Source organism: Hemiscyllium ocellatum, chromosome 3 (genome assembly GCF_020745735.1).
Source record: "Hemiscyllium ocellatum isolate sHemOce1 chromosome 3, sHemOce1.pat.X.cur, whole genome shotgun sequence".
NCBI classification, from domain to species: domain Eukaryota; kingdom Metazoa; phylum Chordata; class Chondrichthyes; order Orectolobiformes; family Hemiscylliidae; genus Hemiscyllium; species Hemiscyllium ocellatum.
This window is the reverse complement of record NC_083403.1, coordinates 55,326,277-55,341,179: the sequence shown is the minus strand read 5'-3', so window position 1 is coordinate 55,341,179 and position 14,903 is coordinate 55,326,277. Positions and strand designations below refer to the sequence as shown.

The following is a 14,903-nucleotide window of genomic DNA, read 5'->3' as shown; positions in this document are numbered from 1 at the left end:
AGATATATCCAATAATACTGCCAAAGACTAAGAGAAGAAATTGCGGAGGCCCAGGCTGATATTTTTGCACCATCGATAGCCATGGGTGAGGTCCTAGAAGAGTAGAGGGTAGCAAATGTTATGCCCTTTTTCAACGAAAAACTTGGGAACTATAGACCAGTAAGCCTAACATCTGTGGTAGATAAGTTACTGGAGAAGATTCTGAGATAAGATATACATGCATTTGGAGAGATAAGGTTTGATTAGGAATAGTCAGCATGGCTTTGTGCATGAGATATCATGGCTCATGAATTTATTAGAGTTCTTTGCTGACGTAACCAGGAAGGTTGACGAGGGCAGGGTGGTAGATGTAGTCTATATGGATTTCAGTAAGGCTTATGATGAGGTTCCACATTGTCGGCTACTCTGGAAGGTTAGATCGCATGGAACTCAGGGGGAACTAGCAAATTGAATGCACAATTGGCTTGATGATAGGACAGAGGATAACAGTGGAGGGACGCTTGTTGGACTGGAGGCCTATGACTACTGGAGTGCCTTATTTGTCCTTACTGAACCCATTGCTGTTTCTTATCTATATCAAAGACTTAGATGAGAATGTACAATGCATGTTTAGTAAGTTTGCAGATGACACTAAAACAGGCACACATGGACAGCGAGGAAGGTTATCAGAAATTGCAGCAGGACCTTGATCAGCTGGGGAAGTGGGCCGAGAAATAGTAAATGGAGATTAATGTAGATAAGTGTGAGATCTTGCACTTTGGAAATTCAAATCAGGGTAGGAATTTCATGTTGAATGGTAATGCCTTAAGGAATGTAATGAAACAGAGGGATCTTGGAGTTCAGGTGCACAGTTCTCTGAGAGTCAAGAGTGTGGTGCTGGAAGCACAGCAGGTCAGGCAGCATCCAAGGACCAGGAGAATCGACTTTTCGAGCAGAAGCTCTTCATCAAGAATGAGGCTTGTGGGCCAAGGTGGGGCTGGAGGAGAGGTAGCTGAGAATTCAATAGGTAGATGAAGGTGGGGAGAAGGTGATAGGTTGGAGAGGAGGATGGAGCGGATAGAGGGGAAAGGCGATTGACATGCTAATAGGGCGATCGTACTGGGATAAGGTGGGGGGGGAAGAGGGGAAATGAAGAAACTGGTGAAATCCACATTTATTCTGTGTGGTTGCAGGGCCCCAAGGCAGAAGATGAGGCATTCTTCCTCCAGGCATTGGGTGGTTAGGGTTTGGTGATGGAGGAGGCCCAGGACCTGCATGTCCTAGGTGGAGTGGGAGGGCAAGTTGAAGTGTTCAGCCATGGTGGTGGGGTTAGGTAAAAACAATGACTTCAGATGCCGGAAACCAGATGCTGGAAACCACACTTTGGATGCTGCGTGAACTGCTGTGCTCTTCCAGCACCACTAATCCAGACGGTGGTGGGGTTGTTTGGTGTGGGTGTCTCAGACATGTTCTTTGAAATGATCCGCAAGTTGACATCATGTCTCCCTGATTAGAGGAGACCACATCGGGTGGAACGGCTTCAGAATGTGGCTGAAGAGCTTCAGGGCAGAGGAGGTGACCTGTGGGATGCAGTGAGACAGAAAGAGAGACAGACTCACTGAGATCCTTGTAGTGATCTTTGTATCTCTTCAAGATAGGCATCCTTGGAAGAGGCTTGACAGTCAAGTTGAAATCAACTGGGAGAAAGTGAGGACTGCTGATACTGGAGATCAGACTCGAGAGTGTGGTGCTGGATTGTTTCAGATAACATCTCTGAGACACTCAACCCCACTGACCTGTAGCTGAACACTTCAATACCCCCTCCATCTCCACCAAGTGCATGCAGGTCCTGGGCCTCCTACATCACCAAACACTAACCACCCAACACCTGGAGGAAGAATGCCTCATTTTCCACCTTTGGAACCTCCAAGCACACAGGATTAATGTGGATTTCACCAGTTTCCTCACTTCCCATATCTCAGTCCCAAGCCTCCAATGCAGCACTGCCCTCTTGACCTGTCCATCATCTTTCCCATCTATCTGCTCTACCATCCTCTCTGACCTATCTAACTATTGCATTCTCAGCTATCTTCTCCCCAGCCCCAGCCCCAATTCCTCCCATTTATCTCTCAGTAGCCCCCGGCCCACAAACCTCATTCCTGATGTAGGGTTCCTGCTCGAAACGTCGATTCTCCTGCTCCTTGGATGCTGCCTGTGTTTTTTCAGCACCTCGACTCTGATCTCCAGTTCTCACTTTCTCCTCTCTGAAAGTGGGGCCACAGGTAGACAGGGCAGTGAAGAAGGCTTTAGAAATACTGGCCTTCATCAGTTAGAGCATTGAGTATAGAAGATGGGAAGTTATGTTGCAGTTGTACAGGACATTGGTGAGGCCACACTTGGAGAATTATGTTCATTTTTGGTCGCTTTGCTGCAGGAAGCATGTTAGATTAGATTAGATTAGATTAGATTAGATTAGATTCGATTCCCTACAGCGTGGAAACAGACCCTTTGGCCCAACAAGTCCACACCGACCCTCCGAAGAGTAACCCACCCAGACCCATTTCCCTCTGACTAATGCACCTAACACTATGGGCAATTTAGCATGGCCAATTCACCTAACCTGCACATCTTTGAACTGTGGGGGGAAACCGGAGCACCCCAGAGGAAACCCACGCAGACACGGAGAGAATGTGCAATCTCCACACAGACAGTCTAGAATTGAACCTGGTCACTGGTGCTGTGAGGCTGCAGTGCTAAGTACTGAGCCACCGTGCCGCCTCTGTTATTAAACTGGAAAAAGAGCAGAAGAAATTTACATGGATGTTGTCAAGACCCAATGGTCTGAGTTATAAGGAGAGGTTGAACAAACTTGGACTTTTTTTCTTTTCAGTAAGGTGACTGATAGGGGATCTTATAGAAGTGTATAAAATCATGAGAGGCATGGATAGAGTGAATGCACTCAGTTTTTTTTCCAGAGTTGCAGAATCAAGGACTAGAGGGCATCAGTTTAAGGTTACAGGGGAAAGAATAAAAGGTACCAGAGGAGCAACCTTTTTACACAGAAGGTAGTATGCATATGAAACAAGTTGTCAGCAGAAGTGGTTGAGGCGGGTGCATTAACAACATTTAAAAGTTATTTGGATAAATACATGCATAGTGAATGATTAAAAGCATATGGGCCAAGTGCAGGGAAATGGGTTTAGCGTGGATGGACATTTTGGTCAGCATGGACCAGTTTTGGCCAAAGGGTCTGTTTCTGTGTTGGAGGACTCAATGACTCTATGTAAGACAGAAGCATGGGTTGACATTTGACTGTTGGAAAATAAACCTGGAGAGGTAATAATGGGGAACAAAGAAATGGCGGAGGAACTGAACAAATACAATGCATCAGTCTTCATAGTGGAAGACTGGTAGCATACTAGAACTTCAAACAGGGGGCAGAGTTGTAGTGGGCCATCACTAGGGAGGTTCTGAGGAAGATGAAAGATCTGAAGGTTAATAAATCACCTGCACCAGATGAATTACCCCTCAGAGTTCTGAAGGGAATAGCTGAGAAGATTGTGGAGGCATTGATGGTGATCTTTCATGAATCGCTCGAGTCAGGGAGGGTCCCAGTGGACTGGAAAATGGCAAATGTAACACCCACGTTTAAGAATGGATGGAGGCAGAAGACAGGAAATTATAGGCTGGTTAGTCTGACCTCAGCCATTGGCAGTTTTAGAGTCCTATATTAGTGATAAGGTTGCAGAGCGCTTAGAAGTGCTTGGTATAACACGGCTGAGTCCACATAGCTTCATCAAGGGGAGGTCAAGCCTGACAAATCTCTTAGAATTATTTGAGGAGGGAATGGGTAAGTTAGACAGTGGAGAGCCAATGAACATGATCTATTTGGAATTCCAGAGAGCCTTTGACAAGGTGTCACTCAGGAAGCGAGAAATAAAACAAGAGCCCATGGTGTAAGGGGCAAGGTACTGGCATGTATAGAGAATTAACTGACTGGTAAAAGGCAGAGAGTGGGAATAAAGGGGTCTTTTTCAGGAAGGCAGCCTGCAACTACTGGAAGTCTGTAAGGGTCAGTGGAGGGACAAATACTATTCAGGTTATACATGAATGATCTGGATGACAGATCTGAGAGTATTGCTGCTATGTTTGCTGATATGGCAAATATAGATGGAGGGACAGATAATATTAAGGAGGTGGGGAGAAAACTTAGACAGGGCAAGGAGAGTAGGCAAAGAAGTGGCAGATGGAGCACAATGTGGGAAAGTGTGAGGTCAGGCACTTTGCTAAGAACAGAAGCATAGGCTATTTTTTTTAGATTAGATTACTTACAGTGTGGAAACAGGCCCTTCGGTCCAACAAGTCCACACCAACCCGCCGAAGCGCACCCACCCAGACCCATTCCCCTACATTTACCCTTGCACCTAACACTACGGGCAATTTAGCATGGCCAATTCACCTGACTTGCACATCTTTATGCCTGTGAGAGGAAACCCACGCAGACACGGGAAGAATGTGCAAACTCCATACAGACAGTCACCCAAGGCTGGAATTGAACTTGGGACCCTGGTGCTATGAGGCAGCAGTGCTAACTACTGAGTCACTGTGCCGCCTCGGTGAAAGGGGAAACACTTTGGTATTCTGATGCACAAATTGTCCTAGTCTAGGATTCTCTTAAGGTGAACGTGCAGGTTAATTTGGCTGTTAGGGTGACAAATGTCATGTTAGTATTCATTTCAAAAGGGCGAGAGTACAAAAAGAGGAATGTGCTAATGCGGCTGTATTAGGCTTCAATCAGATCGCATTTGGAATATTGGGAGCAGTTATGGGCCCTATATTTAAGGGAGGATGTTCTGGCATTGGAGGGGGTCAAAGGGAGGTTTACAAGAATGATCTCAGGGAGGAAGGTCTTGTCATATGACAAGTATTTGAGGACTTTGGGTCTATAGCCGATGGAGTTTAGAAGTTTGAGGGGGGATCTTATTGCAACTTACAGAATACTGAGAGCCCTGGATAAAATGGAGAAGATATTTCCACTAGTAGGAGAGACTAGGACCCAAAGACACATCCTTAGAATGAAGGGAAGACCCTTTAGAATTGAGATGGGAGAAATTTCATCAGAGGATGGGTAATCTGTGGAACTCATTGCTGCAGAGGGTTGTAGAGGCCAAGTCATTGAGTATCTTTAAGATGGTGATAGATTCTTGATTAGTAAGGGGCTCAAGGGTTACAGGGAGAAGGCAGAAGAATGGGGACGAGAAACATACCAGCCATATCGGATAATGGAGCCAAATATCCCAATTCTTTTCCTTTATCTTATGGTCTTATAGTTACTTGTTTGTTTAGCTTCCCCCACCAACATTTTTGAATAAAAGTGATACATTGGCAGTTATACAGCTTTTAACACCATTACTTTCCTTAGTATGTTTTTCTCCAGTGATTGCTGTCGTATTTATTTCCTCTTTCGCCCCTTAATTATTTAGTAATTTTGTCATGGTATTCATGTTTTCTACCAAGAAGAGTGATGCAAAGTATTTATTCCACTCCTTTATCATTTCCCGGTTACCAATATTATCTCCCCAGCCTCATTCTCTAAGGTGCCTATCTTTACTTAAATGTTTCTCTTTCATTTTGTATATTCGAAGATGTCCTTGCTGCCCATATTGATGTTAATTGTTACTTTACCTTCAAGATTATTTTTCACTTTTTAATTCATCTTTTTCTGTTATTTTAAAACGTTCTCAATCCTCTGGTTTATTATTCATCATTGCCACATTGCGTGTTTTTTAATTTTCATTTAGGTTATCGTTAACTTATCTGTTTAATACCCCTTCCCAGAATCATTCTTTCTCACTGGCATACATCTTTCTTATGAGTCATGAATTATTTTCTTAAGTATCTGCCATTGTTTCTCGACCATCTTTTCTGATAAAGTCACTTACTCATCCATTCCAGCTAACTCTGTCCTCCATCCTAAGTAATTATGCTTATTTATGTTTAACACAATTGTTTTGGGTAAATCTGGTCAATCCATGCTTTTAAAAACAGTATTTTTCTTTGTGGTTTACAAATTTTAACTTCACAAAAATAAAATGGTCATGGTTTTTACAAAAAGGAATTTGCGCATTACCTGAAAATAAAAGGTTTGCCAGTGACAAATGGAGAAAGAGTGACTGGCAAAAGGTGAATTGATTCTTTAAAGGGCCAGCATAGGTATGATGAGTTGAATGGTCTCTTTCTGTGCAAGAACCATTCTATGATTTTATGATTCTGTACTCTCCTGATCTGTTTCATGTTTTCAGCATTTTTGTTATATTTCCAAATTCCTACAATTGTTTTCACATACTAAAGTACTTTGTCCTTGTTAAAGAAATGTTATGGCAATAAGTCACATACTTCAAGTAAATATGCTAAATTTAATTAAGTTATTTCAATATGTTTCTTAAACTCTAAGCTGAAATTGCTTGCTGTTCCAAATGAACAAAGAAATCTGACAAGTTTTTTTTCTCTCTTTATAGGAAAATAAAGATAATCAATGGTTGATGTTTGTCTGAAAGTATGTCTCAGTTAGGGAATATGCTGTGTTGAAAATTACTGTTGGATAACATCATTGCACCATGAATCATCACAATGCAACAGCATTATTTGAAGTTCTGTGGGCAATCTTGTCATGTGACTGAGGCAAATAAGGACTACAACATAGGAGAAATGCTTTCAGGAAAATTTGAAATACAGACCACCTTCTTACCAGTCAAGGGAAATCAATCTGCTTGTATGAGTAACATTAATGAATGTTGTATAATGAAAATTTATTGAAATGACTTTTGTACACTTTGCTTCTTAAATTTTCAAGGAAGATGTTTCCCTAAGTGATCAAGGCAATTACAATTTTCCTTGAGGAAATCAGTGATATTCTCCACAGTGTTGCAAGTCACTTCATAGGTCTCAGTGATGGCCCTCTAACCTTGTGTGGTGAATTGTTGGGAGGAAAACCTGTTGGCAGCCTGCTTCTGTCAGTAGTTCAATTGTGGAACAGACTCCAAGAGGCCAAATTGTCTAATTCTGCTATTAACTTATATGTTCAAGTGTTTTTATTTGTTGGTCCAAAGCTGGTAGGTATTGCAGACTAGCACAGGATAAATTTATTATAAGTGTTGTTGAAAGATGACCAAGATGAACCTCTTTGGATGATTGCACGGTAACTGCATATTAATAGAACAGGGCTACCTCACTTCATGATGTTTAAGGATTTAATCATAATCGCTGCCTGCACAGGTAGCCCTGTTAGCCAATCAGGCTGATATAATGATATTGCCAATTCAAGATCTTTGCAAGCACACAGGTGAAGGGAATCATGAAAAAGGGAAGCTTCAGTAGGCCTTTGTAGGATTGCTGGAAGCAATGTTGTGCTACTCAATTTTATGGCCAAAGTGATTCCCTTTCCTTGGGCAAGTTCTCGACAACCCTGCTGTATTTTCAATTAACATAACTCAGAGTTCCCACTACCTCTCACTTAACCTTTTCCCCAAACCTTTTCTCAACCATTGCACATCAAAATGATGTACAAATAATTTTTAGATTTCTTTTCTGCAGCATTGAGATGACTTTCAGAGTTATCTTTCTTGCCATTTTTCCTTTCTTTTCCCATTTGCTCTTGTTATCCACCAGTTACCCTCTCCCGGAATCTAGCCCCAATCCTTAATGCATTCTATTTCAAGACCATTACCTCCCCGACAGCACTGATCTATTATTCCTTTGATTTCCTCTGTACCCAAACTGTAACCAGTCAGTTTTTTTTCCAAACTCCATAACTGTTGACATTGTTAATGAGTCCCTTCATTCAGACACTATCATTCTCACTGTCTTTCAAATCTGCCATCTTCAGTCCCCCCTCCTCAAAATGCCTACATTCAATTAGTCCATTAACTCCTCTTTCAAATCTAAAATCCTCAAACATTTCATCATTTCCTTCACCCATCCATTTCGCCTCATACCTCCTCATTTAAAGTCCTTTAGTTAGCCTTCTGTCCCACTCGTAACACTGAAATAGCCCAGTTTAAAGGCATAAAGGATATTCTGTGTTTTTTTAGTTTAATGGATTATTTCTCTTTGTCCCCTCCACAGTAAAAAAAAAGTATAAATAAAAAGAATTACGTATGGAGAAGATTGAAACCATAAAATTATATCTTAACTGTCAATTTTAGACCTGTGTCAGAGCAGTCAATCAGGCTTTGTAAAACTTTGATGCACTGTCAAAACTCCATCCACTGTCACAACATCACAACATTACTTTACCTCTGCTAAAATACATATCTTCACTGTTTTGTTCTAGTTCATAAACTTGATTTTTCCAATGTCTCTTAATGCATTGTATTTTAAATCCTTACCAGTTTTATTTTAATCCATTAATGGCTTGTGGTCATGACAAGCTGAGTTAGTATTTGATGCCCATCCCTAAGACTTCCATGATCTCATCCTTTCCTTTACAGGTGGTCTCCTCTACTTTCAGTTCCATCTTAGAGTCTTCATGTCTCTGACTCAAGTCTCTGTACAGAATCTAAATGACTGTTACTACAAGAATAGCACATCAAAAAATATTATTTGCACTAGAAAATGCATTTGTAATGACTGAGCTTTTAAAATTTTGCACTGTTTTTGGTCTTACAATTAACATTTGCTGAAGAAAAGCTATAGAATTGTTATATGATTTTCTTATTATCACATAAGCTTTTGCAAACTGAATCTCATAAAATGCACATTTCTGAATATCCAACCTTTTCAAACATAGTCAGGATTAATAGTAAATTCCACCCAATCAGCTTTTGTCCACCAGACAGATTCTGTAAAGTAACCTTTCTACCTAATAACATAATTACAGTGTAGTCTCTGTGTTGGGTAGTTTATCAGGGAACAATTTATATCACTAAGCAAATTACTTATCATGATACATTGTATCATGAAACATAAATCTGAGTTATTAAAAATCTTATATTTAGATAGGGGTGTGTTAGTAATATAGTGAGCCATAATATGTTTCTGCTAACCTGCATATTCAGAATTATTGAAATAAACTTTTGCTCATGCAGTTAATGCAACCCCATCTTGGAAGCTAATTAGGTGTCCACTAAGATGTCATTAATTTGATTACATTGTTTAATACTAAATATTATCAGAGATATTACACATTCTTAAAGTCTAATCCAAAATAATTCTAGCAGAAATGCGATGAATTTTGAAAATAAATTAACAAAAACATCCTTCAAAAAAACTAAAACTTTTTTTTACACTAAGTCTTCAGTAGGGGGAAAAGTATTGAGACGATTTTTCATTGTAGCTAATTAAATACATTTATGTTGTAAAGTGCATTTGCTTCACTTTCCATGCTTCAGTCCCATCCATTGGGATTACATCAATGTAGTGACTAATTGCTTAAACGTTCTATTTTAAGATTGCGCATTCTTTTGTGCCGCTTAACACGACTTTGACAAATATTAAGGGAGATGGCCCGCCTACAAATTGATCTTAGGTTAAAAAAAATTCCAAACAATCTCAAAGCATACGCTGATTTGGCATTTCAGAGGATATATAAAATGTCCCACTGCCGCTCGAGGAAGTAGCACAGGATCAGCCTAACTGAAGGGAAGGTCAGTCAACCAGGCAGCCAACAACATGAGTCGCAGCCCGGAAAGGATGTCCTCCTACCGCCGCCACTTTCAGGATAACAGCACCAGCAGCGCCTCGTACCGCGTGCGGGTGTCAAGCTCATCTCCATCTCGCCGCCCAGCACAACCCCGCTCGTCCAGTTGTAGCCGCATCACTGGCCGGCTGGTAGGGGGAGGAGGCATGCAGGCAGGCAGAAGGACCAACTCGGCTGTATATGAACCTCGCATCACCAGGTGAAGTGCAGGGTTTGACTTTTCCCCTTGAATTCTTGTTTAAAACAAATGAATCGTGAAAGAGATTTAAATTATTTAATTTGATATGAAACGAAAATAGAGCCTTGCAAAAAAAAACTCTTCAATTTGATCGGTCATGAGGTGGTTTAACTGCAGAGTTGATATCAAATTCTACCTAAAGTGCTGGCTGCATTGAGATTTGGGTGCTGCACTATACATAACACTAGACGGAGGTTATGTGCAGATCCACCAGAGTTAAACGAGGGAACAAAGTTTAAACAAAGAAGAAAGTTCCCTTGAATTTTGACAAAAGCAAAATACAGCAGATGGTGGCCAGCTGGAGTAAAAGCATGGAGTTCTCGAGATATTCAGCAGGTTAGACAGAGAAAAACAAAATTAATGTTCCTGGTCGATTAACTCACTAACCGGGTTTTAAGTCAAATTTAGTACAGTGAGAGAAAGGTAACACAAAAAAAGGAAAGATATGCGAAGTAGATGAAACTTAATAACAAAAGAATAATAATGCAGGCAAAATGTGACGACAGTGGGACAAGTAAAGAAACAAAAGATAGGCCTTGGAAAAGAGGAAAGCTGAATTATTGCCTCCAAACACTATCTCAAAATGGGGGCAGAAATTGTTAAGTATCTGGCCATAATCCTCAATTCTGTGTATGGAATAGTGTAGGAGGCTGAAGGTAGAGGAGCCGGAGTGATTTGGAGATAGAGGATTAAAATGGCAGATGACCAGAAGCACATGGCCATGGTTGTCTGTTGAATGGAAGTGTTCTGCAAAGTGATGACAAAGTTACCATTGGTGGTCACCCCAACATAGCAGGGACCGCATTTGCAGCAGCAAATATAGAATATCAAGTATTTTAGAAGTACAAATCCTTTTCTCGCCCGCAAGGACTGTTTAGGGTCAAGGACACTGAAAAGTGCAGGTGTTGCACCACCCTTTACTTCCGTGTGAAAGTCATAGAGTAATAGAGATGTACAGCATGGAAACAGACCCTTCGGTCCAACCAGTCCATGCCGACCAGATATCCCAACCCAATGTAGTCCCACCTGTCAGCACCCGGCCCATATCCCTCCAAACCCTTCCTATTCATATACCCATCCAAATGCTTCTTAAATGTCGCAATTGTACCAGCCTCCACCACATCTTCTGGCAGCTCATTCCATACACGTACCACCCTCTGCTTGATGTTTGAGGGAGTGAAATTATATTTTTTGGTGGGGAAGGGGAGAGAGGGGTGTCATAGAGGAATGGACCAGAATCGGACAAGAACTTATAACGTTGTGAGAAGAAAGGACAGTGTGTTTAGTGGCATCCCATTGAAGGTGGTGGAACAAAAGTCTGGGGAATGGGATGGACACAGTTTAAAGTTCTGTGAGCCACGATAGAGCTGAATCCTAAGTTATGAATAAAAAAAAGAAAACAAATGGGAAGACTCAAACAGAAAATGGCATCAGAAAAGGTATGACAGAAACGAGGAAAACTCAAAAGAATTGAGTTGAATGCTTCCTGGAAGTAAGGAGAGGGAATAAGTACAGTTAAGATAACTGTGGAAATGAGTCAGTATAAAGTGGAAATCGTTAGACCTACTGGCTATAGGTTTGATCTAATTGAATATTTGAAAATGTTCAAGAGATTAAGCACACTAAGTGTACTTAGTGTCCCTTGGGGTGGGAGAGTTGCTGGTGGTAGTGGGGTGGAGAGTTTATGGGCGAATCCAGAAAAAGCAGGGTGGGCGGGATAACTAAGGAAGTAGAAACTTGAATGGCCTTTTATAATCTTAGCATGCTTCAATACACTTTAGAACTGCTTTGCAATGGAAGCCTGGTTGTAACGTGGGGAAATGTGGCAACTAACTTGTGCTTTGCATGTTGACACAAACAGCAATGTGCCAATGTCCGGTTACTCTGTTATAGTGGTGTTAGTTGAGTGATAAATACTGGGCAGTATAATGGGGAGAAGGACGTCGACGTTCATCAGAATAATGGTGAGGGATATTTACCAAATACCTCTGGAACAACTGCAGTATCAGTTTGACTTCTCTTCCACAAATCAGCACCATTGACAAAACAACACTTCCACAGTTAGCATGGACTTCTTATTCAAATCTCTGGAGCGCAATTTGGACCAAGAAATTTTCTGACTTTGGAGGGAGTGTTATTGCTAAGTGGACTGTTCAAACCTACATAAGAACCTATAATTTAAAGCTTTTATTTTGTTGTGAAATTCAAAGAGACGTTTAACCCAAGGGGAAGTACAAATCTGGATCTCTCTCTCACACACACACACACACACACACACACATCACCCCCACCCTCGCAAAAGCATCCTTCCTCCCTCCCCTCCCCCCTCCCCTACACACAATACAATCATCATATGGATGTGCATGCTTAGGTCACGTGAAACCCATAAAACTAAGACCAATAGGTTTTTCTAAGTTACAGGTACCAGAGCCCTGGAGTAAGGCAGGAAAACGGAGCTGGACTATAGATCAACCATAATCTAATTAAAAGGCGAAAGAGGGAATAGTTTCCTCTTCCAACTGTTCCTTTGGTATTGCACGGCCTTGTGAAAAACGATACCTATATTTGAATGTATCAGAAACAATGCCTCAACATTACAGACGTATGCATTTTTAGTGGAATGATCCATGTTAGAATATGAGGGACATTATTAAGAACCCTCGAAATTGATTGCGATATCGAATTAGAAGACAATTGATAGAGCATATGAGTCACAGCGAACATCTGATAGCAATTAAGTATGCTTTGAAAGGGAAAATCTAGGAATAACTCCAGGAAGCTCCAACCTGAATTAGAAGTGATCCTAGCGGTGCTGTCGATTTGTTATTGAGTCATTTGCATCTTTCACTTCATCAAGAGATTTTTTCTCTCTCTCTGCTACATCCTTTTAGGATTGAATGGGAGGGTGGGGTCTATTACTTTCAGATACGCAGAAGGTCGTTCCATATACTGTAGTCTCCTGAACTCGAAAGGAGTGCACACAAGTGAAATGCAGCGAGCTGGTTTGTCGTTGTTAAACATAATTCAATGTCACACAGCCATTGTCCCTGATTTGTGACGTGGGTACATTTACCAACGAAAACCCTGGCAACTTTAGTCGAATGTTTGTTTTAATCTCTAAAATCGTTTGAGGAACCGATCTTTTCGAATGTGACCCCCGAAGGATTTAATATACACATTTAGTTCAGGAATATCACCAAACCAATAGAGCAAACCCAAAATAACGTAGTAGTTTCCCGGTAGTGCCCGATGTGTTGTCATTATGAACAATATAACGTCCGCAATCACTAAAGAACCTTCTGAGGAAGGGTGACTTGACCCGAAACGTTAACTCTGATTTCTCTCCACACATGCTGATGGACCTGTTGAGCTTTTCCAGCAATTTCTGGGTTTTTTTTTAAACACAACGTTCTATCCATTACTTCAAGTCTAATGCAGCAATTATAATTTATCGTGGCCTATGTATTATTTGTATAAATACAGTTCAGTAGAACCGTTTGACCCCATGAAGCCTACATTAACCTTTGACTATCTTTAAAACACTATTTATTTCCGTCTGCTCGTCTCTTTCGCTATCACTGATACAACTTTTAGGTAAAAAGCAGTCCTTTGATATGAAAAGAATGCATGCATTGTATTTATAGAGATTGCAAGCGAGTTATTTTCGCGAGTACTTGGTATGTAATTGCATTTTATTTAATGAATGCTAGTGTAAATAACCTTTACTATTACGGTTTTGTATGATATCCATTTGAGCTTGACTTTGAATGGCGATATAGCGTTAAATGAGTTGGGCTGGGTTCATTTTAGTTTCAATCGTCAATCGAAAGCAACTGCATTATATTGGTTTTAAATGAAAAATGCATTACAATCGAGATTCTATTGGAGTTCAACCTGGTTTAACGTCACATTTTCAGTGAAGAGTCTGGTCTATTGTCTCTTTATTGACCGTTAGGGTATGTTTTCCTTTAAATGTACAATTGGAATGTCGATTTGGATCATTTTTTTGTTCCGTCTCCTTCCTCCATCAGCGTTACATCTAGAACCACATCGATCCACTGACTCCAGCATCAAAAGCTTGGGGAGCTGAGAATTTATGTGATAGCGCAGTTTACTTATCAAAAATTCTACATAGTGACAACGGGAAGAATAAATAACTCTTCAATAACGTATCAACAATATTAGCTCCGGTTTCTCTCCACTGCAATCGATGTAGAATTAGTTAAACCCATTCATTTTATATACTGTTGTGTTGAGGCGGAGTAAGTAGACTGCGCCATTCAGGGAAGATGGGGAAAGATAAAGAAGTGTGCTCAGGCTTTCAATAAGCGTTACATTCTACAATTTCACATTCTCGAACAGGTTTTGCATCATTCCCTACATGCCTGTTTGTGACTGCAGCTACTGGGTTGCTGGGGTTTGCTGCAGGTCCTTGCTGTCCTCTGCTATCCTATTTTTTCTCTAACACCAACGAGTTGCAATCAAAACCTCCGGCTGATATCAGCCTAGAGGAGAATTCGGACAAAGACCCTGTTGTTTATTTAGTTTGGAATGGGAGGGAAAGGAGAATTGAATCAGCGCTCAGTGTCATTTCTGAAATGTTGCACCCTGGAACGTGTTGTGCTACTAATTCACTGTCAGTACGTAAAGATCGACTAGACTGACTTCACTGGGTGTTAACTCTCTCCGCAGTCAAGTTAGTTCAGCGAAGTACGAATTTGATTAAATCATAGGTACAGCTTATTTGTGAGCAGGACCCTGGCAGTGACTGGTGTGGGCGTAGGCATGGTCAGTGAAGGGATGGATCTGTGAATAAAAGAGAACGCATTTTTTTAAGTTTCATTATTATCAGCGCTCATCTATTTTCCATGTCAAAACGACTCTGGCGATAGATTGCATACAAACAACTACAGGTTCGTGGCTTTTCGCAGCTTGTCTCAGTGAAAGCGTCAGGCCAGGAGAGGTTAAATGGGGTTGCGTGTTCTCACA

General features: G+C 41.0%; 1 protein-coding gene across 1 annotated transcript in view; it reads left to right on the top strand.

Annotated features, from left to right (window-relative positions):
- Positions 1 to 9,648: 9,648 nt before the first annotated feature.
- The window catches only part of zgc:172323 (uncharacterized protein LOC564165 homolog), a 40,363-nt gene continuing 35,108 nt past the window's right edge, over positions 9,649 to 14,903 (top strand). The window contains exon 1 of the mRNA XM_060820741.1: positions 9,649 to 9,875. Coding sequence (XP_060676724.1) covers positions 9,649 to 9,875 — 227 coding nt within the window. The remainder of the gene's footprint in view (positions 9,876 to 14,903) is intronic.